The sequence below is a fragment of the Lemur catta genome, chromosome 11, assembly GCF_020740605.2.
Source record: "Lemur catta isolate mLemCat1 chromosome 11, mLemCat1.pri, whole genome shotgun sequence".
NCBI lineage: Eukaryota > Metazoa > Chordata > Mammalia > Primates > Lemuridae > Lemur > Lemur catta.
This window is the reverse complement of record NC_059138.1, coordinates 22157308-22182047: the sequence shown is the minus strand read 5'-3', so window position 1 is coordinate 22182047 and position 24740 is coordinate 22157308. Positions and strand designations below refer to the sequence as shown.

The following is a 24740-nucleotide window of genomic DNA, read 5'->3' as shown; positions in this document are numbered from 1 at the left end:
GGATACAGCCCAAATTCCTCAACTCTGGAACTTCTAGAAAGGACTTCAAGATCATGCATGACCTGACTCCAGAATATTGTTAATACTTTAGCCTATCTGTCCTGGATCTCCCGCACACTCACAGTGCTCACCCTCACACCAGCCTCCCTGAACAAAAGAGGCTCTCCTGACCCTAGATCCTGGAATGAATGACTGTCATATCTTCACATGGCTGACAGCTTCTTGTCTTCCAGGTTTCATCTCAAATGTCACCTCTTCGGTGAAGCATACCAGGGACCACACAATCTAATCGCTGCTCTCCCTCTCAATCCCCCGGTCACTCCTTCATCTTCACTCTTACATTTCTCCTAAGCACATCCAGGGTCTGGACGTGTCTGTTCATTTACAGGTTTACTTATGCAGTGTCTGTCTCCTCACACTCGAATGTAAGCCCAGAGAAAGCGAATCCTGTCTCTCTTCACCCATCCCAGCTCCTGGAATGGTAGCTGGCACACAGGAAGCCTGAAGGCAGATTCCTCCTGAGTGGGACACCCATTTTCACATCCTCATCCTCTCTCTGTTTATATGTCTGCACTAGCATTTAGGGTATTCAATCTTTTATTTGAACAGCTATTTCCAAAAAAAGTGAGGTGGAGGTAAAGGAGGACATATCAAAATAATGGGGGAGGGTCATTAGAGGGAGGAATAAATCACTTATAAAACACACATTCAAGTTGTGTAGTCTTCAGTGTAGAGAATTTATGCATATTTGTTAAAATTAGCCCTAATATTTTATGTTTTTTGATCCTGCAATAAACAGTATTCTTAAATTCCATTTTCCATATGCTATTTTCTAATATATATAGTAAAAATGGACGTTTATATTGACCTCATATCAGTGAACTTGCTAAATTTACTGCTTAGTTATAAGTAATTTTATAAACTTTATAGTTGTTTCTTTCTGTGTACACAATCATGTTATCTCCAAAAAATACAGTTTTACCCATGCATTCAAAAATGCACATTCAAAATCATTATTATTTTTAACCACAAGCTATAGAAAGCAAAGCATAAAAAAATCATAGATGTTCTAGGACAGCTGCTATGCAGAATATAGAAAATAACAGCATTATAGGAGACATAGATCGAAATAGCTGAAAAATACTGTCTTATAGCAACTTATTATGGTACTACATTTTGAACTTCCAGAGAGCAATACCATGTCTTATTTATTTGTCTATATTCATCAAACCTAATAAAGTGTTTTTTCCAAAGTAAACATTCAATAAATTATTTTCAAATAAAATTAAAATACCCCAGGGCTGCTCACACGGTATATGTTCAATAAATACTTGTTGATCCAATCACAAGAACTAATGAACAAATCTATGTTTGTTTAATGATCAGTGTATGCTCAGACCTAGTGAGTGAGAAACTATAACAAGAGACACAAGAAAATAGAAGATACTCTCATCATTATCCACATAGAAAAACATCACTTATCAGGTAACGTTAAAATAAATGCGTCGAGGAAAACATTTTAGTGGTTACCTGTGCATTTCTTTACATGACTATTCCTTTTTCCATGTGATCCTAACTTGCATCCAAAATTCTCCTCCCAAAATTCTGCAAACCACACATTTCTTCGATTATTGGCAAGAGTCCGGCTTCTAAAGTATCGATCAAATCCTATTTTTAAAAAGAAAGGTATAATTTTAATATTCTTTCAAAATCAAAACCAAATACACCAGAACTTTTGAATGGCTATTAGGTTGGGATCATTTCATAAAAGAAAAAAAAAAACATATAACAAATGAGGGAGAGATAGCAGCACAGAAATGAGGCTTCTCTTATGGCAAAAGCCAAGGAGAGTGAGTGGACAATATCTCCCCCATCCTCATGCCCATGATTCAGGCACCTGGCTCTAGGAATGAGTAGAACAGGAAAGCCTAGTGTCAGTGTTATGCTTATAACTTCTCCTCTACTCAACATCTCCCAGGGCAGCAACCAGTGACCTCATGCGGAATCCTGAATATACAAGACCCAATTCAGACTTTTATAATTCTTTTCTTTCTCTCCTGGCATGGATCAATGACCCAGACTTAATTATGTTTCCACCAACCTCAAAATTTATCTCTCCTATATGTTCCATTTTTAGCTAATTCAACAAACCAATCGGTGTTAATGTAATCATGTGGAGTCATGGGTAATAAGGTTAAAGTGTCAGTCTACTCAGGTAACCACCTCATTGAAGGGAAACCACTTGGAAATAATGCCTTACTTTAATGGATAATGTTAAAGGTAGTAATTTCAGTCACCATCAAGACCATTAGAAAAGATACTTTGAAGACAGACTGCCTTATAGGAATGCTCCAAATCTTTTCTGATGCATTTATTTATCTATAGGATCAGCCCAGCCTCATGTATTCATTTTCAACAAATCAAGCATTTTCCCCTCAACAATGCTATAACTATCATGTATGCCCATGAAAATATGGAAACTCAAAGTGCAATTACTAAAATCATGCAAATTACTAAGACTAACTGTGGTTCTCTTTCTTAAAAGAAAAATCAAATGAGTACTCTTTCCTATTTATATAGAAAAGAGTATATATACATATACTCATGCACATATATACATACATACTTATACACACAAGTATATATATATATATATATATATATATATATATATATATATAAAATATGCTGGAATATATGCTGATCTTGACAATTCTGACAACAAAGCTAAAAATTCTATCCAGAATCATCAATAATGGCTGCATTTCATCATATTCAATACTCTAGTTTACATTTGAGTTTTGATTCAACTGGAACAAAAGGAATTCTCTATGGTGCTTCCTTACCATCAATTGATGCTCTTTTGGGCAAAATTGTCACAGCCCCTTCTGCAATCTCCTCCTGCTGATAGACAGGTGCTATTTTAGATCCCCAACTATCTGAGCCAATCCAGAGAAAATGTCCACTTTGGTTTAATTTTTTTGCTGCTTCCAATATCCTCCTATAGGAATAAAATGAAGTAAAGCATACTATATTTATCAAAAAACACCACAATTATCAATGTTATGACTGGCTTTATGAAGTTATTACATACACTCAGCAAGTCACTGTTGAACAATTAAACAATCATTCTAACTGCCTGAGTCTTATCATCTCCTAAAGGAAATATAGCAGAGACTGACTCCAGCACGTGTTAATTATCCTTATCCTTAACCTCATTCACATCATTCTGTCGATCACCCTTATTTTTCTCATCTCATTCGATCCCCAGGTTTTACTCTATAGGCATTTCAGATTTAGAAACTATTTAGTAGAACGCTGCTGTGTCTATGCAGCAGAAGGCAGTCTGTAATTGCAGGGGGATTTTGCAATTCCTGTGAAATTTCACAAGATTTTACATTGAACATGAAATATGTTTTTAAAAGGATGTGGGCCACAAATATGATCCCACATACAGAAAAAAAGTAATCAGCACCTGATGTCATCCTCGTTGGCAAACATAATCACTGCTCGAGCATTAGGTGTTTCTAGCAGGCGTTTGATAATTTTTTCAAATTCTCCAGGTCTTGGTTCACGTGGAATTTTTTGTGATTGAGCAATGCAAACACCACCTATTAAAAAAAAAAAGGTGATTCAGAAAAAGCTCTTATTTAATTAACAAACTTAATGAGGTTAAGTACTTTATAAAAGCACATGATTCAGTACAGGATATTGTTTCTCAAAATATATGTCACTGTCACCTATTAAAAGCAATCACATTGTTTGCATTATAATATATCCATCAAGTCAATGACATCAGTTACTTAATCATACCTGGGTTTGGGTTTTTTGGTTTTGTTTTGTTTTTTACCAATTTTAAATATTATTTCTGTGGATGTATGGAAGAAAATCAAGGTGTATAAAATGTGTGATAAGAGTCAAGAAGTGGAAGGAAGAAGGGCTGTTTTGATTTACATAATACAAGCTAAAAAATAAGAGACAGAATTAATAAAAAGTATGTCTTATAGTTGAGATCCCTGTTAAGCAGCAAGGTCTTTTTGCTACTTTAATTTATTAGTAGACCTCCTTTAAAGTTAATTTTATTGCAGCAATATTCTCATGTATCAACATAATGATGTGTTATGAAACAAGTAGCTTCAAGACTATTTGAGACACAGGCAAGTCCCAAAGACACAAACCCTCAGTTGACATATGTCTCTACCATGAAAATGGCAGAAATCCCATTCTACTAACATTACCACAAAAAAGAAATAACTCTTCTTGCACCCTTCCCTGTTTTAAAGTAACGAAAAATGAAAAAGAAAAGTTTAGAAAAGATTCTGCCTCTGGGCTGAGTTAGGAGGAGAAGAAAAAGGTTCTCCCAACTTCAGTGAAATACACAGATAACATATTCTGATATTAGAAGAGAAAACACTGTTAGCAATAAATTTCAATCGCAAACAGTTTAAATAGGCTTTTTTTAGTCCCCTGAGAATTAAATCACCATTTATAGCATTGCTTCAGTAGGCAAAGGCATTTTTACTTCCAAACAATTGACAGTGCATTCTGTCATTCAACCATTATTGGGTCCCATTACATGCTACCCATTGGGTTCAACACTGGGAATCCCCAGTCTAATCCAGAAGCTACCACTTAGTCTGGGAGACAGGTATTCATAAATTATCATGGAATATTTAATAAAATTTTAGGATTAACAGGGTATATGATGCAATGGGAGCACAGAGAGAGCTGAATTTTAAAGACTAAACATATACCCATGTGGGTACAAAAGTGGGACATTCCTGGTAGAGGCCAAGGTATAAAAGAAACTCTAGCTTGAACATGGCCTATGGTGAAGGGTGGTTGAAGTTGGAGTTGGAAATAATGACCCAGTCCAGCTTGAGAATGACTTTGTTAGACATGCCAAATTATATAGGCTGAATGTTCATATATTGGAACTTAACCCCCAGTGTGAGGGTATTAAGAGATGGGGCACTTTGGGAGGTGATTAGGTCATGAGAGTGGATTCCTAATGAATGGGATTAGTATCTTTATAAAATAGATGCCAGAGAGATCCCTTACACAGTCTGCCATATGAGGACACAGCACAAAGACACTGTGAACCAGGAAGTGGGTCCTTACCAGAACTCAACCATGCTAGCACCATGATCTCAGACTTTCAGCTTCCAACACTGTGAGAAATAAATTTCTGTTGCTTATAAGCCACCCAGTCTATGATAATTTGTTATAGCAGCCCTAATGAACTAAGACATCAAATAATTTTAACTTTATCCTGAAAACAATGGGAACCCATTAAAATTTCATAAGCAGGACAATTACATGATGAGCTTAATGCTTTAGGAAGGGAACTCAGGTAGCCATACAAAGAAGAAATGTCTGGTAGCCAGAGAGTAGGTTTCCCATGTGCTGTGATCAGACTTAATGTGTACCACAGTTATATATGACTAACCAGTGCTGGAGTACTGAAGGCTTATTTTTCTTATAAGTTAGAGAACATTCAAAATTATCCCCATAAAGTAGCAATACTCTTACTAACCTTACAATATGCTCTTCAGGGGTGGGAGTTGCCCATAATACACAGATTGAGCCATGCTGCTACCTAGAGTTAGCTGGCCTACTGATCTACCACTATAAGTTGTGATGATCAATTCATTCTTTCAGAAAATATTTATTGAGTGTCCAGGATCTGCCAGTTCCTGTGCAGGGACTGTGGACACAAGGGTGAGTAAAAGAAACTCTCTGCCTTTACAAAGTATAGAAATGTTGCAGGAAAACCAGGCTTAATGCAAAATAAATAAATGAAGAGGAGAAGAAGAAGAGGAAGAAGATGAATGTAATTATAATTGTAACGAGAATTTAATTTAGATTGAGGAGTGTTCAGAGAAAGCTGCCATAACTAAAATGGTGTAATTTAGTCCAGGTCAAAAGAATGACAGCATGGGAGAGAAGAGCATGGAAGAGGGCAGGAAAGAGACAGCAGAGTCACTGAATGAGGGAAAGAAGAGTGGCAGACAAAGAGGAGAGGGAGACGGGGCCAGATCATGCATGACTCTGTTGATCCTGTGGAAGACGGTGAATAATTAAAGTGCTTAACTTTCTTGCTAAATGTTTCTATTCCTGAATATGTCTCATGTATGAACATTGCATCTCATGGAAAGAAAATGAGTGAGGACTGTTGATGTAGAGGGCAACCTAAAGTAGGGGGAACAAGGTGCAATGAGCCCAGCTGGACGGTTATTGGAATAGGCCATGGGGAATGCTGACTGAGGCAGTGCTACTGGTGCTAGGAGGAGCAGATGGAGTTAAGGTAGAATATCTGAGTTGGAATCAATGAGGCTTTGTGTCAATTTGAGGTAAGCAGCAAAACAATGGGAAACCCCTAAGTATGACTGCAAGGATTTGGTCTTTATGACCAATTATATGATGACACCATTAAATAAGTTGAAAGTCCAGGAAGATGAGGGAAAGAAAAGAATAATTTTGACTCAAGACAGGTTGTCTTCAAAGTACACATGGAACATCAAACTGAAAAAGCAAATCTGGAGCTAAAGAGAGAGAAAGGAAATGTAATGAGAAGGGAAAGGAGTGATCATATTTTAAGAAAACGTTTAGAACAAGATATAGAAGTAAGTTGAAGACTATAATTTCTTTAAAAATCAAACAAACAAAAAAAAACAAATGGATGAGTAGAAACATTAGGTAACTGTCGAAATGCAACACTAAATAACACTCTCTAGGGGACAAGAGCTGTTGCACAATATGACTGCCCTTTTAATTAAATTGTGATGATTACTTAAGCATCCCATTAAAGACATGTTATATCCTGAGTATCATTCTGAGACTACTACTTATTCCATGGGCAGAAGAAATGAAGTTCAGAAAAATTTTATTAAGACTATTTCAGATGAGGCAAACAGGCAATCCAAACATACAGTTTACTCTGAATTCATTGATTTATTTACTCACTAAGGACCTATTGAACATTTTTGTTTATAAAAAGCTGCATTAGTTAGGTTGGATTTTAACATAGTTCAAATGCATTTCACTTTTTTCTGTTCTTTTGCCTCACCTCACATTTGTCAGCCTGGTCAATCTGTATTTTCCTGGAAAAAGGTACTGTACAATTAATCTATTTCAGCTGAATAAATACTTAATGGAGAAACGGCTCCACATGGCATTCTTCCATTTGATGCCTTATGGATATTTTATTAAATTGTGGACTGATTACTTCTCAAGTGATTGGAATTAGAAGATTAGAATTCTTTCCTTGGCCCTGAAGCTCATTCACACTTTTTATCTTCATATCAGTCAAAAAGCCAGACTGTTAATCTGTTCATAAGCACTCCAGGTCTACTATGTTTTAGGAGCTGCAGATATTCAAAGATCACCTATCCTCAGTAGTGTTGTGATACAATTGAACAATAAGATGTACACATAAGAAAAGTCTGACAAGAGTGTAAAATTAGATAACAATGAAAGATAATACCATAAGATATATCAAAATGCAATAATAAATGACAAATGAGTCATCCTTCGAAATAGTCCTATGACTTCATAAAAGAAAGGGGCCATTACATACTGTTAGAATTTAGTTAAAAAAATCCAGTAAAATTCAGTTAAACATTTAGGCCTAATCAAAGATATGTTTTCCGTATAATACTCAGCATCTGTTGCTTTACTTTTTAGAGCCTCTCTGTCTTGATTTAAACTCTTGGTGTGGGTGGGAGAACAGGGAATTGCCCTTCATCAAAGAATTTGTTCATTGCTTCTAGTTTTCCATATCTCACTCTGAAAGATTACTAATTGTGCACAATTGAAGGGACACTAACTTTCTTATTCTGCAGGTGTGTTTCTGTTCTACAATTTTTAAAGCTTAATAAATGCTGTGTGAAGAAATTTATAATTGAATATTTTCTAGAATTTCCTGTCTAGTGTCCTTGCAGCCTGTGTAATTTTTCTCCTTTCATTATTAACTATTTAATGATAATTAAAAGATCATCTGTTGCATTGGATTTTATGTACACTCTGCAATACAAGCGATTGCTCCTTTCCAGTCTCATTTGCTAAGTGGTATCATCACTATTCCTAATGGCAGCACTCTAAGATTAAGGTTAGCATTATCACCATCTTTCTGATGAAGAAACTGAGAAGCAGGGGTATCAACAGCTTTCAAGAGGCTGGAACCCAGGTTCAAGGCCAGATCTGTCAGACTCTAAGTCAAGACTTTTTCCAACAGTTTGCCCATACAGGAATGACTATACCTGTAGCTTTACAATTTAGTGATTGAAAATGATTAATGAATAAGGTAAAGCAAATTTAAAGACACATTTTAAAAGCCCAGCAGGGTGTCTTTATAAATCTAGTTGACAGCTACATAAATACAGTATATCTACTGAGTATTAAGAACCTAATTAAGGTATTTAGAATCCATGCAGATTATAGAACTGACTTAAACCTCTTCAGCATATAGCCAGTCTACCCTCAAAACTTTCCATTTTTTTTCTGTAAATGTATGTCCTCAGGAAGACTTTTCTGAGTTGTCTCATCTTCCAATTCACTTTTGCCCTGCAGCAACAATAATTGTAATTTGGTTTGTTGTGTTTTTACCTTTTTTCCTCTCCTTCAACTAGAACTCTATGACTGAACCTCGACTTTTAAAAATATGTTTAAAAATAAGTGTCATTAAAGAAGTAAAAAATACACAGAGAGACCATGATAATTGAGAGGAAGTTGTCTCTGGAATGGGACCTGCCTCCCTAAATAGTTTTTATCAGGGTGCCATGAATTAGAAAACCACTTAAGCCCTAGTTTATTATAATTTGCTGTTACCAATACAAGAGCAAATTTGTAAGCAATGCCTTTTCATAATTTTTACCCCTTTGGAAAGCTGAGACTCATTGCTGAGTGGCCTAATGTCTCAGGCATGAGAGATAATAGGTTTGTATGTATTGGTTTGCTAGTACAGACAGGTGGTAGAGTAGGGAAGAAAAGAGACTTGGTGTCAGAATACCTGAGGGTGATCCTGTGTGATCTTGTACAAGTCTTTCATATCTCAGTTTCCTCATCTCTGTGATGAGGTTTACAATAACCATCCCCGAGGGATGCTATGAGAATCTAATTAAAAAGGGTAAAGTTCTTACAAATGTGACACATTATCACTGTTAACAGTAATAATCATAACCAGACATGCAGCATCACCAACACTGAAAGGGGAGATAGTTGACATTCAGACCTAAAACATGGGATTTTCAACAGATCATGTTCTTCACCCTTTACCATTCTTGTGTAATATTATCAAATATCCCAAATTCTGAGATGTGATACTTGCTCACTTGCCTATACCAATAAATGAAATGACTAGATTTCATTTTTTTATCTCATGTTGATGATCACAATGTGATTGGGGCAATTTTAAGGTGAGAGAATAGGAAAAGTTACTTATGTGTTCCTCCTGATCCTTCAATTCCTACCCTAAGAATCCAAGTATCCTTTCAAATGGAGTCCATAAGTATTTTGACAATGTGGGTTGAAATTAGAATTTAACTCTTTAGTAGAATGGTAAAAACTATGAAAGTATTAATGGTGACTATTACTAAACAAAAGTTGATGTGGAAACAACCACATGTTCTGTTTCATTGAAGGTTTGTTCTCCCTTAGTAAGAAGCTGGAATCTAAAGCATTGAAATAATACTCTCACAGGTTGGGCTCCCCAGGAAGCAGACCCTCAGAAGGAATGTGAAGTGCATGAAATTTGCCCTTGGCATCTACCCTATGGAGGACTCAAGAGGAAGCAGTACTTGGCAGAGAAGTCCAGCTGGCTATTCCCCAATAACAGGCTCCCAACACCACAGGGAGTTCTGAGGCTAGAATGGCCTTGATAATTGCTTTGAAACAGGTCATGAAGTCTAGGCCATTATGCCTCCACATCAATCAGTGTGATGGATAATTTTATGTGTCAACTTGGCTGGGCCATGGGCTTCCCAGATAGCTGGTTAAACATTATTTCTGAGTGTGTCTGTGAGGGTGTTTCTGGAAGAGATCAGCACCTGAATTAGCAGAATAGTAAAGCAGATGGCCCTCCCCAATGTGGGCTGTTATCATCTAATCCATTGAGGGCCTGAATAGAACAAAAATGTGGAGTAAGGTTAAATTAATTCAGCCTGACTGCTTGAGTTGGGACATTGACCTTTAGTGCTTCTGGTTCTCAGGCCTTCAAACTATACCACCAGCTTTCCTGGGTGTCCAGCTTGCAGATGTCAGATCATGGGACTTCTTAGGCTCAATGATTATGTGACCCAATACCTTATAATAAACCTCTTCACCCTGACCAATACAATCAGTCATTGGAAGGAGGCCATGCTGGGAAGGAGAGAAGGTGATCTAGGGCAAGGTAGCTCTTTATAGCTAGGGCAATCCCTCAAGGAGCTGAGAGCTGAAGGCTCTCTGCCTACAGCAGTCCCAAAAGTAGGGACAACAGGTCCTTCACTGACAGGATCTTGAAGGGTGATTCACCATATCTACAAATTAAAATTTATAGGGAAATTAAAATAGCTTTTTCTGAAATAACGGTACAATTCAAGTAATTAACAGGATTTTATTGTTTAAAGTTAAAACTCCTCTTCAAAAATATCTTCTTGCACAAAGAAAGGCAATCTATATGAACAGGAGAAAACTGGAATTGTAGACAGCACAGATAAGAGAGCTAGGCTCATGAAACTTTATGGTAATTCAATAGAGAAGTTTTGTTAAAACAATCTGAAAGGATAAGGAATTATGTTTTTAGTTGTTGCTTATTTTTAAGACAAAAATCTCTGGCAATAATGTAGTAGGAGAAAAACAAAACAAGAAACAATGTCACAGCACCAACTTCCAACTGTGATGGAAATTGAGGATTAACTTATTAGAATGAAGTTACTTATAAAGCTGTGTATATAATAGTAAATGTTATTTTTTAAAAAATGACTACAGTGTTATTAGTGACTCAAGTTGTTTCATAATTTCTATCAAATTAAGTTCCATATTAATCAGATCAAGTCTCTGGTTGTATAACTTATTAGATCTATATAGCATACTTTGGTTTTGGTGCACAAATATGCAAACAAAATTATCATTTTACCAATTGTTAAAAAGAGAATTACTAAACTATTGGTTAAAAATGATTGGATTAAATTGTATATTGCTTATAATAAATCTGCCTAAAAGTGACTATTTTTATTTAATAAAAATGTACCATTTGATCCAGCAATCCCATTATTGGGCATCTATCCAGAAGAACAAAAATCATTCTATAAAAAAGACACCTGCACCCGAATATTTATAGCAGCACAATTCACAATTGCAAAGATATGGAAACAACCCAAATGCCCATCAATTCACGAATGGATTAGTAAACTGTGGTATATGTATACCATGGAATATTACTCAGCTATAAGAAATAACGGTGATACGACATCTCTTTGGTTCTCCTGGAGAGAGTTGGAACCCATTATATTAAGTGAAGTATCCCAAGAATGGAAAAACAAGCATCACGTGTACTCACCAGAAAATTGGTTTCCCTGATCAGCACCTAAATGCACATTGGGGAATGATACCAATTGGATATCAGACTGAGGCGGGGGTTGGGGGGAGGGGATGGGTGTATGCCTACATGATGAGTATGTTGCACACCGTCTGGGGAATGGTCATGCTTGAAGGTGCTGACTCAGGGAGGTGGGGGGTGGGGGGAGGGGATGGGGGTATAACTACATGGTGAGTGCCAGGCGCACTGTCTGGGGAATGGACACACTTGAAGCTCTATCTTGGGGGGAGGGGCAGGACATGGGCAATATATATAACCTGAATTTTTGTACCCCCATAATAAGCTGAAATTTAAAAAAGTGTGATATAATCAGTCAACCATTATTTATTTCTTATGAATGTCCCTTTAGGTAATAGCAATTTTAAAACAAAATAACTGGGGTGGTTTTTTTTAAGGATAATAGAAACACACGTACTCTCCACCCTAAATATCCTTGGCATCATTTCTTTCCATCTTTCTGAAGACATAAGTGGAAAAACAATTTGACCTAATGTAATTGGTCCTTTAGTGGCAGTTGAGTAAAATTTGTTGTAGGGTTCAAATAAGTGTGATCACGCCTCCTGTAACAATATTTTCACCTCCTCATGTAGTGTACAATTGAGACTTAACAGGAAAGTGCGCATGATGAGATTGTGTAAGTTTATCAACATAAAGTGTGCTTTGCAAAAGGGAAGATTTATCTCACATATCACTGTAAAGAAAAAGTGTTATTTTTACTAACATGAATTAAAAGAGTAAAATCACACTTAAATCTATGTTCATTTTCTGTCTCACTCACGTTCTCAAACATTTTATACTTTGTCTGCTATCAAATGCCATGTGGACTCTTAAAGGGACCGTGAAAAGGAATGCAATGAGGGAATGAAATCCCTGGTACAGAAGAGGCATGCACCAGATGTCCCTAACTGATATGTCCCCTGCAGGTGGCAATAGAGACGATCCACTATGAAAAGGACCGGCACAGAGAGCCCCTCTCCTGCCTGTCTCCACACGTACTCAGAGAGATGCTGATACTCTGGAGGCAGATTGGGCCTGGACAGACTCACGGCGTCAGTGTCCATACTGGGCTCTCTAATTCAGTGACAACTCATCACAGATTCAAAGGTCTTTTCAGAGGAAAGAGTGGTGATTATGAATCTCATCTCTGGAGTCAACCTTCCTGGCTCCAAATCTTTGTCCTTCTCCTGTTAGCTATGTGACACTGGCTAAGTTATGTGACTTTTATTTCTGTACCACTGTCCCTCATCTGAAGATTGAGAGGATGTTGCCCAAATGGGTCATTGTGAAAGGATTAAATAGATACTCAACAGATTATTTGTTTTTCCTCAAAAACACATGTGAGTTGCAATTTGTTTAAAATCAAAATTGTTTAAAGTCAAATCCTACACAGAAATAATAACTCCCTTTCATCAAGTCGTATTCACCTACAACATTATTTTTAGGAAGATCAAATTTCACTTCCCCAAGGTATACAGAATAATAACTCTTACTAGAGATTCCAGTCAAAGGGAACAATGAGTCAGCTGTACAAGGCTCTCCAGGTAGAGGGAAACTCAAGCCCACCACAGGATAGAAGTCAATTTCTGAAGTGTTTTCTCTTCCCACTCTTGTAAACTGGAAATGCCTAAGGAGACACAGGTATAGTAGGTGGGAAAGATTCAGCCAAAGAAAGAAAGAAATATAAAAGAAGAAAACCAGAAAGAGGAAAGAGTGAGAAAAGATATGGAACAATAGGAAGAGGAAGAAGAACAAGAGTAAAAAGCGGGTATATATGCAAGTAGACCACCCAGTCCAGAAGTATGTTCCAAACTGGGAAAGGAAAGGAAGGGAAGGGAAGGGGAGGGGAGGGGAGGGGAAGGGAAGGGAAGGGAAGGGGAGGGGAGGGGAGGGGAGGGGAAGGGAAGGGAAGGGAAGGGAAGGGAAGGGAAGGGAAGGGAAGGGAAGGGAAGGGAAGGGAAAAGGAAAAGAAAAGAAAAGAAAAGAAAAGAAAAGTGGATTCTCCACAAGGTCAAATCAGCAAATGTGGGGATAGGAGCATACAGAGAAGGGGCACTTGACTAGGTTTAAATAAATTTCATTAATGTGTAGTGTGCATTTGTACTTATTTCGGTTATTTATGGAGGGTGATTTGGTATCTTAACTTTGTTTTGTCTGTTGATTTGTTTTTGCCATTTCAAAGTAGGTTCCCAGATACTAGAGCCAACAACATGACACGAAGGTCTCAAAAGAGGGAATTATTTCCCTCTAAATGCTCAAATTTCCAATATGAACAGACTCTCTGAGTAAAGAGAAAGTCCGTATTTTCCAACCCATTGCCTGGAAAAACCATTATGTCAAAGACAGTATTGAAATCAAAGTGAGCACTGTTTAAATTTCTTACTTGTTCTGGACCAAATAAAAAAGAATAGCATTGGACTTTTAATTAAGCCTATTACATAATTAGTAATTCAGTTACAGATTAGAAATTTGTTACAGAATTGTACCAATTAAGTGAGTGAGGGGAGAAAGAGGATATTTACAATACCTATCCTTCTTCAATTATAAAACAGATATTTTTTGAGCACCTACTACATGCCAGGTGCTTTTAGACACAGGGGAGACAGCAGTGAACAATATACAGAAGGCCCCTGCCTTCATAGAGCTCACATCCCAATGTGTTTTTAGGGTCTAGTGAAACCTGATACTTGTGGGCTTTCATGGATGTGTGGTAAATAAGTGAATAAATGAGAAGCCCCTATGTCATGATATAGTGGAATTATCTAAAAAAGAAAAAAGCATGTCTGTGTTTTAAAATCACCACCATTCAGCAAAAGGCACAGTATCTTTGCATCTATATTAGGTGTGTATACAACATAGTCATTTTCAAATACCTTTTGTAGATAGGGCATTCTCAACAGTATCTCAACAGCAGGTAGAAGAGCTTGCAAACAATGAGCATTCTTCTATTCAGCACCTAGTAATATTTTATTCTACTTCTCAGCATTACCTGAATTCTGCTATGTATTGGCTTTCAGCCAGTGGTCTTTGCTCAAAGAAGCATCTTCAACAGATACTCAAAGGAGATTGACATTATCAATTGAAGAGGAAACTGATAGAAGAAAGATCATTATTATTTTATCCAAATAACCCTTCAGAACAAGAGTTGCACTCTAACTAGTGTATAGTAGTGACCAAACTAAGAAATGGACTTCAGAGAACAAAAATAGGAATAAAGATAATTTAAAAACTCAATCTTTCAAGCAAATTCAACTAGCTTGTAGTGTTTCTCTAGATAATGCAAGATCATTCTACACAGCAGGATTTTATCTGTGTATTTGTTATCCAAAAAGGTTAAAAATAGTTATATGTTTAACTTTTTGGATTAAAATAGTACTACAAAGAGAGGAGAGTGAAGAGACATGTTTTAGATAGCAAACCATCTACCATTTAATTCTTTAAAGGATTTTTGTTAAATTTTAGACTATATTTTATTCAAAATAGAAGATACTTGGTAGCCTGAGATGTAAGACCCTCCCCCTACACAAAAAATAATTCTATTATTTTTTCCTTAGTGAAAGATGCATTTTTAGAACAAACAGAAAATAATAATATATCTGAATAGAAAATACTAGTTCACCATGCTTTAATATTTAATTTCAGTCTCCTAATATCCAAGTGCTATTGAGTAAGTAGGGTACACATTATAAACTTCTTTTTATATTTGGTCCCCAAGGTCACACAGCTAGTAAGGAGTCAAATGCAAACCTTGTGAACCTAATCCTAATAGCCAAGAACAATCGTTATACTTTTCTATTATCTCTCAATAATTGTCTCCTTGGTGATTAAATCTCTTTAATGTACCTAATTAAATACACCATCAACAGGTAAGGTAGTATAATCAAAATGTGAATTCCAAAGGTTTACATCACCAGGGCTGAATAGTTTAGAAAAATGTTTTTAGTCTGGCACAGGTTGAACAGAAATTTTACTGACTAACATCCTCACAAAAAGCATCCTACAGGCTTCTTTCCCACATTAACCCAGGCATGCCTGCCATCACTCACAGAGCATTAACTGAGCTCTTACTACACGCTGAGCTCTCTGTTGGAATCTGCAGTTATAAAAATGAATAAGAAGACACAGTCCCTGGTGTTAAGGAGATAACAGTAAATTACACAATATATAAGCAAATATCACAATCTGATGTACGAAATGCTATAAAACTGTGTTCCCTAGGGACACTGGACCAAGAAAATGGAATCTGCTAACTGTGAGTAAGATTCACTGGCTCGTGATAGTGACATTGGAAATACATGGTCAGAGAGGCATCAAAAATAACTGTATGATATATTGATATATACCAGGATCAACAAGTCAGAAAATATTTCAGAAGTGAGCTTATGATTGATTTAGCCAGCCAAAAGCCAGCAAAATTTATTTCTAATGGATACAATCAGTCAATAGACATATATGATATTTCCTAGGAAAATGTGATTGTCATTTAAAATGTTAAACATAATGTAATAAACATCCTGCATTATGTATAAAAGGAGATTTAATCTTACTTTTCCACAATAAAAAACAGACAACTCACGTTGGTATGGAAGGAACACAAAGCAAAAAATTAAAATAACCATTAGAATGGCCACTTGAAGATGAAAGAACAAAGTATCAATACTAAGAACCAAGGATTTCAACTAGGCTGAATAAATTTTAATCACAACTGATCAAACAGCTATCTATATGGCTTTATTTATTATAATGTTAAAACACATCAGAACCTAGAATAGTTTTTAAAAAATTTATTCCTATTACTGAAAATTCTGAAAATGTGCAAGCCAGATCAACATTGTATCATTTAGGGATGCCCCATCAAACAGTCATTTATTGAAAGCAAAAAACTTCTATCTCTTCAGTGTTATAAGAAATATAGCAGGTATGTTATAACATTTTGCATTAAATTGTATCGTTTATCTAAGGGGATTCTTAGAAAAGGACATTAAGCTTTCAACAATCGCAACATCATCCAAGCACAAAAACGAAAACCAAACAGAACTGCAAATGACAAAAGGATAACAATTTGTTACCTCATAAATTTCTGTGATATAATTTCTACAGTTTCCATTCATGCAGTGACTCCCAGATAAGACTCATTCTCCTTCCAAATGCATTATATCTTAGCCATACATAACATGTGAATATCTACAAATGAAAAGCAGTTCAGCTTGTGGGGAAAAAAGATTCTGGAATATAAATGGCATAACAGAAGCACCAACTCTATCATTGTAACAACAAGTTCACTCATTACATGATATCATTTTCTCATCCTACATTGGAGCTTGCCTATATTCCCTTTGTATGACCCTGGGCAAGACACGTAACCCCTCTGGCTATCAGTTCCATTATTTGTAAAAAGAAGAGTGCTTGACAGGATGATCTCAAGATTCCTTTCAATTTCAACATTTTGTGCTTCTATGAATATATCACATACACTGCCTCCCATGAGTACTGTGGGTTATGTAAGTTCTAATATGGGAATAGAACATCTTGTAAAATATTATAAATCACTTGTTTTAAAAGCCTACAAGAGAAAAACTAGAGAATACATACAAAAACTTGTCCAATTCAAAATTATAAATCCTGGCTTCAGAAGTCAGAGCATGACTAGATAACTTAAAAACTAATTTTTACAAGAGTATTAGAGCCTTGATCAGGTGCTATGTTCTGGTGACCAGTTCATTGAGGCAGTATAGTCTCTTGTCTGTTCAGTAAAAATGAAACAAGGGTGGGAGATAGGCTGAAGATGAAGAGATCTCCATGCTGGCTTGCAAATGGCTTCCATCTCATTATTCAACAATAGCCTCCCTTCTTGTCTCATCTTACAATGTCCCTCTCATATTTCTTTATCCTACTCTGCTTTCCATTTCTTCCCTTTCTTTTCCCTTCTCTTACTCTATGCTTTCCCCTTTCAAAAACCTGAAAATGGTGATGAATCATCTGATACAGCACCCTTCCAATTACTTCTGTCCTGTTACCCTGAAACTCACTAATAGGACAGCAGCAACAAAAAGGACAGCTGCATGGCCTGGCCTCTGGTTAAGCATGAAAAATTGAACACATTCATTTATTTCTATGTTATGGTCTGAATGTTTGTATACCCCTAAAACTCACGTGTTGAATCCCCAATCCCCAATGTGACCATATTTGAGATGAGGCCTTTGGGAAGTAATAAGGTTTAGAGGAAGTCATGAGGGTGGGACCAACAGATGGGATTAGTGTCCTTAGTAGAAGAGGAGAGACCAGATCTCTCCCTCTCTCTACACCACGTGAGGACATAGTGAGAAGGCCACCATCTACAAGCCAGGAAGAGAGCCCTCACATAAAACCTGGCCATGCCAGCGCCCTGATCTCAGATTTCCCAGATTTAAACAGTCTCTTGTTTAAGCCACTCAGTTTATGGTATTTTGTTTGAACAGCCTGATTTGACTAAGACACTCTACTTTCTCCAAACATACAACAAAATTACCATGTTAAAGAAAGTAAGGAATATAGGAGAGAAATGTCACTAATATTTTGAAAGCTGAAAAGTGGATGATAAGCTGTAATTGACTTACCAGAGTAGAAAAGATGGAAATGGAGCCAACAGGGAGTGGGTGTGGGGCTGATACCAACAGAAACAAAGCAGTCACTCCACTTAATACCAGGAAGGCCCCAGAAGTGGGAATGCCAGAGACTCCAGAAGGTGCAATTGAAAATAGAATTGGTTGAAAATCTTTATACATCCTTTCCCTTGACTCTAGTTGCTCTATACAGAAGATCAGATGGTCATTTTCTGTACATGATAAATTCAAGGACATCTGACACAGCTGAGGGCATAGCAAGTTTCTATAAAGTGATACTCTGCATACTGAATGGGTAGACCCTGGTCTACTTTCCCTGTTTAGTACCCAGAGTGCAGCAGCCTAATTCACACTCCCCTCCTCCAACCCCATGCTGGAAATTGGAAGAGTCTTCTCTAGAGAAATTGGCCTTAGGGCAATGACATGCTGATATTCATATACAGATATCTCCCAACTAAATGAATAATTCTACCTGCTCAAGCCAAAGTAAAACCCACTGGCCAATGAACCTTGTGCACACTTCCGGGGCTTTCAATAGCAAGTGAGCACCTCACTCTTAATGTCACAGCAGACATTTGAGAAGAGTCTCTATTGAGAAAATCAGAAACCAAAACAAACAGAAGAGATGAACTCAGAGGACACAGAAACAATCTATAACCAGGAGATGACTTCAAGAATATTAATATCCTCACAGATATATGAGACATGCAACAAGAACAGGAGGCTTAAAAAAAGGAACATTCAGAGAACAAAAAAGGGCTCTTAGAAATTAAAAAGGATAAGAGAGATAGGAATATCTCAATAGATAAGATATAAGAGAAAGTTGAGGAAATATTTCAGAAAGTAAAACAAATGAAAAATGATCATGCAATTAGAGGATTCATTCAGGAAGCTCAACATTCAAATCTTGAAGTCCCCCCTCCACAATAAATAAATAAATATATAAAGACAAGCCATTACCAAAGGAAAACATATATATATATTTCTGAGAACTGAAAAATATGAGTTTTTGGATTAAAGATACCTATCAAATACCAGCAAAAAGAAAAGAGAACAAAAGGAATGAAGAAAGACTCATATTAAGGAATATTAGCACAAAATTTTAAAACACTTGAAAGTGAAAAGAGATTATAGCAAAAGGATTAGGGCTCAGGATGTCTTCAGGATTGTGCACAGCAATATTGCTAGTCAGAGGAAAATGAGGCAACACCTTCAAAATTATGAGGAAAGATGAGTTTTATTCTGGATGAACAGAAAGTCAGCCAAACTATAAAATCAAGTGTGTGGGTAGAATAAAGTCTATTTCAAACATGTAGACATCTCAAAATTTGTTTTTACCTCCCATGCACCCTACTTAGGAAGTTTCTAAAGGACGTATGTCATTCAAGTAAGGAAGGAAACAAGAAAGAGGAAGACCCAAAATCCAGGTAACAGGTAATTCAACACAGGAGAAGGAACGGGAATTTCCCAAAGTGATGATGAGACGAAGTCAGAGTTAACGGTCATGCTTCTGGTCTATAGATCGTCCAGTCCAGATGAGAGCAGGAAAATGGAAGACCCCAGAAATATCTCCAAAAAGGAAAAAAAAAAGCAGAATTGATGGACTGTTTGATGTATTTAGATATACTGAAAGGATACTTGCAGTTCCGTCAGAGTTTGAGAATGAATTAATAACAGTTCTATAGAAAACCAAGCATATGGCAAAGCAAGAAATGATTAATTCCAGGAAAAACAAAATGTATAAGAAGAGAAATGTTATTTTAGTACACTATCCAGATTAACTGCCACATCATGTGCACAATTATGATAGTACAAACACTAAATAATAATTAAGCCAAAATTATGATACAATCCTATTGGAAGGAGTGGAGGAGAGGAGGTACATGTGTGTTCATATGCACATGAATGTGTAATTTGTGTATTGTGGAGAATTAAGTCATCATTTTCCATAGTAGAAAGATAATAATGATAAAAGCTTAAAAAAAATCAAGAAATAACAGCATGAACACGTTATATGGAAATATGGAGACAAATCCCAGAAAAACAGCTAAAGGGGTTGCAAACAATTGTTCTTGAGGATAAAGATTCAAAAGTGGGTGGAGGGAGTGGGTTTTTGTTAAGCCTGGTTGTGCCATATATGGCATCACTTGGATAAAATACATGTTTGGTACCCTATTTTTTAAGGTCATTAAGTGGAAGTTTAAAGATAGCAAGATGATTTCAATCCTATGTGTTTGAGAAGCATCTTCTGTAACCAAGTTTCTCTTAAAAACTTTTCTATACCTTTATACCTGTGCCTGTATTATCTTACACTGTTTGTATTTGTTTGTTTGTTTTGATGGTATAACAAATGCTTGTTTAATCTTTTTGGGAACAAAACCCTGACAATAATGTATATTAACTAAAATAATAATAAGAACCACATGACAATCCATGTCGCCAAGGTTTAAAGCATCAGCTTTTCATGTAAGTCAATGCTAACGAGTCCCTAAGTTGCTTAGTACTCAAACTTCAAAGATTCTTTTCAGATATATCAGTAATTGGTGTTAATGACATAAAAGACCTATCATTTAAACAAAACCATAATTGACACCTAATCTGGATACTATTTGCAATATAATATTATGTTATGCTTGTTGTTATGATAAAGAAAGTAAGAGCTCTCTCACACAAAGGCATAATTATTACCTGGGTAATTTTGTTTAAACATTTCCAAGGCCACAAAATAATGAAGTTTTATGGGCCAAATGGCTGTGGAGTAGAGGGGAACATGTGAGGACCCAGAGTCAGGTATTTGCCGCCATGTGCGTTGGTGGAGGCTATTATAGTATGCCAGCTATGAGGTACACGAGTTTATAACTTTGGTAGGTGTTCAATAATGTTTCATAAGAAAAGGGAGTGGAGTGGGAAATATACCAGTGGCTGTCATCCAAACCCCTCCAGACAGAGTTTGAAACCCTGGCAAGGGTGCTTTTAGGAAGAGATGAGAAGGTTTGAAGGAGTTTCTTGGCAAAATTTTAGCTAACTCGTGCAGATTAAAACTTGATGACTCCTATGTGAGAAATAAATCACAGATTTCATTAATCTGTGATTCAAATACATCTACATGTATTTTTTAATATATACTATACATCAAGGCACTGGGATTTAATTACTTCACAGTTCTCCAGAAAGGATTTGCAATAGGTTGTTTTCCAACATAAATGGGGCACCTACCTCTAGTCTACATGGTGAACGAAGAGGCTCCTTCCTTCTCAGCACTTACATAGAGAAAGGAGAACCAAACATCAGCCACACGGGGAACTGTCTCATGCGGAACACTGTACCAGGCAGGAGAATGAGAGACCAGATCCTGATTTTCAGAGAACTTGGGAACCAAGTGATGAAAGAAATAAAACATATGGGATTCACAAGGCATTCCTTCATTTTATTACCAAATAATAAATATTCATTTTAAATCTCATGGATTTTGAAACATCACTTGGGCATAAAATTGGGAACAATCATGTAACTCAAGAAGTGTTAAGTTCTTTTCCGGCATTATGTCACTCAACAACAGGGATTAGACAGTGTAATCCCTCTGAGTCTCATGGGTGGCCCAGATATAATAACTCATGTGAAATCAGGTTAGCACATTGTCTTCCAGCAACAGGTTTTTCTCACCCTCCACCAGCTCATATCTACAATCCTCAAAAGGGTGATAATGCCTGTCCCTCTTTTCTTCCCACCTTCCTTCATTTATTTCTCCCCCCCCAAAAAAAAAATTACTATCTTCTTAGACATTGATGGTATCAATAAGAATGACATTCTTATCAGGCTCTAATTGTACATAGCATTGTGCAAAGGAAATTAATGTACAAGGGAGCCTCTTGGAGCTTACAGTGTATCTGAGAAGTTTAATGAGGAACAAGAGAGAGAAAGAGGTCGCTGCTCTTTATAAGAACCAAATACATAGCCAAATAAATGCTACTTCATAGTATTCCAGGAAAATAAGTCTCCCGTGAATGTCTGTGGGACTCAGGCAGGCAAGACCAGAATTTATGTGAGAAAAGAGGCAAAGAGGAGAGAGAAGGACAGAGATGAGGCTATAGCACCTGGAGGACGAGGAGATGGTTTGTAATAACTCCAGGTGGCATGCAATAGAAGAGAGCAAGACCTCAAAGCAGAAACTTTGTCTTCATGTTTTCCATTTATTATTATTATGCATGAAAAGCATCTCCAAAATAGCACTTGATTCATCATTTTTAGAGCTCATAACAAACATTTATTCTATTTTTCTGCAGAATGGTTAGCATTAAATTTATTTTTGCATGAGTGTGATAGCACAACATGGGCATAAAACTGTGGAAAATTAAATAGCTCAAAAGTGTAGGTGGGCTCGTGTGAAATTTGTGCTGAATGAATTTTTAGAAAGCAGAGTGCAGTACTAGAATTGCAACACGTGTGTTCTATTATTAACTATCTAACTCTTCTAAATTGGGAAGGATAATAACAAGCAATCTGTGGAAAAGCAGAAGATCTAAACAATACGATTCTGAAACCAAAATAAAAACTTTTTTGTTATGTTTTACTTTTATAATTGTTAAAATATCATTGTGGTATCATAACCTAAAAACATAAAGTTCTAAAAAAATTTCTAAAGAAAAATGGGAAAAATGTTGCTGATAATCTTGCATCTGAGCATTAAAAGTTTATGATTTATTTCAGTCTTTATCCACAAAAATCCATAATTATCAGTTATTATTAATGTGCATATACTTTTTTGTGTTGGGTTTCCCACTGAGCACCGTATCATTAGTATTCTTCCATGCTATCACAAGAGCAGCAGAAAGAACACTTGGTTTTGAGCATAAGATGTGGTTTAAGTCTTAGCACACACCAGTTCCTTGTACAATCCTGATAGTCATCATTTCCTTAGCTACCTAATCCTCCATGGAATTGATGCAACAAATTTTACTTACTTTTCTCCTTATTCTTGGACATTTAAGTTATGACCAATATTTCACAGTTCTAAATACCACTGCAGTACACACTTCCATGATGTAACTCTTTTCTTATATCCTTTTTTCTGTATCTGTGATGTAACTTTATGGCAGGGTGAATACATTTATAGCTTTCAGTACAAATTGTTTTCTAAAAGATTTATACCAATTTATACTGTTACCAGCAATATATGATTGCACAGCAGCCTTGCCAATATTATAGGTTTTATGTTTTCCTAATGGAATATCTGAAATGTAATATCCTACCATACTATGTAGATGTTAAATGTTAGCTTTATTATATTTTATAATTAGTGGAAGCTGTCAGGAGTTCTGAAAGTTAATAAAATTTTAAATTATGACTCATAGACCTATAAAGGACTATAGATATCATTTAACCTAGTCTTTCACCCATGGAGAAATTTTTGCAGCAATGTCTTCGACAGAGATTTGGTAATTATCTTAGGCTCCTCACTGTGCTTAATTGCTTTCATTCAATGTGTTACTGAGTCCTACTGTTTGAAACCCAAAATCCCTCTAACATCTATCCCATCCAACTCTGTCTCCCCTGCAATGGCCTTAGTTAGTTCAAGCCCTCCTTATCTCTCATCTGGATTACCAAAATAACCTATTCTCCAGTATTTCTGCTTTCAGTTCAGTGGTTGTCATTATATGTGGTCTAAAATATCCATTTGATGTTACTCCTCTGCTTAAATACTTCAATGGTATGTCATTTCTTTTCAGGACAAAATTTGAACTTCATGGCATAGCATACAGAGCTCTTCATAATCTGGCTCAGCCTTTAGTCTCATCTCCAGTTACTCCTCACCAGTAACTCTTCACCCATTCAATACCCACTGTGGTCATGCTCTCACACACCTTCATCCGGACGTGTCCTGTAAGACTCATCTCAACGGTCCACTCCTCCAGAAGACTGTCTTAACTCCACATCCTCCCAGCATTGGTTGGTCATTCATAATTCCATCAACAGAGATTAGAAGTCTCTAATTAGAGCATTTATTCCATTGTATTGTGGCTGCCTATTTAGCTACCAATTTTCCCAACTAGCTTATTGGCTCTTTAAGGTTAGAAATGTGCTTTTAACTCTGTATCCTCAGTGCCCTGTAGAATGTAACCTCTTAGCAGTGGTAAATACATGTTTGTTGGGTTAATAACTGAATGAATGAATGTTCCTGTCTCTGTTCAATGTCATGTAGTGATAGTACTTCACCAAACAGTCCATCCTTGTTTTTGTGACCTTTAAAAAGTAGAGAGCTGCTTTTAAATTTCTGCTACCTATGATGGGGCAAATGGTCTATTCAAATGTGCAACGCACTGTTAAAGCATTTGGTGGCCTAAGAGGAAAATGAAATCGGTCATCTTGGGTGACTTACTAAATAGAACACTGGATACCATCTTTGACATGTGCTTTAAATGTGAGGTCTACCCTAAGAATAATAGGAAGAACTGCCAAGGAAAAAAAAAAGGAAGAAAGGAAGAAAAGAAAGAAAAGAAAGAAAATAAAAAAGAAAAGAAAGAAAGTGTGAACACTGAAGAAAAAAAATTATATTCAAGGGTGAG

The 24740-nt window shown here is 36.4% G+C and overlaps 1 protein-coding gene across 7 annotated transcripts in view; it reads right to left on the bottom strand.

Moving 5' to 3' along the window:
* The window catches only part of GRM8 (glutamate metabotropic receptor 8), a 693462-nt gene that overhangs the window by 381482 nt on the left and 287240 nt on the right, over positions 1-24740 (bottom strand). For 6 of the 7 annotated variants that reach the window (XM_045564832.1, XM_045564831.1, XM_045564836.1 and 3 more), the window contains 3 exons: positions 3476-3611; positions 2847-3001; positions 1531-1668 (listed from right to left, as the gene is read on the bottom strand). In XM_045564832.1, coding sequence (XP_045420788.1) covers positions 1531-1668; positions 2847-3001; positions 3476-3611 — 429 coding nt within the window. The remainder of the gene's footprint in view (positions 1-1530; positions 1669-2846; positions 3002-3475; positions 3612-24740) is intronic. The other variant, XM_045564835.1, reaches the window with a different exon arrangement.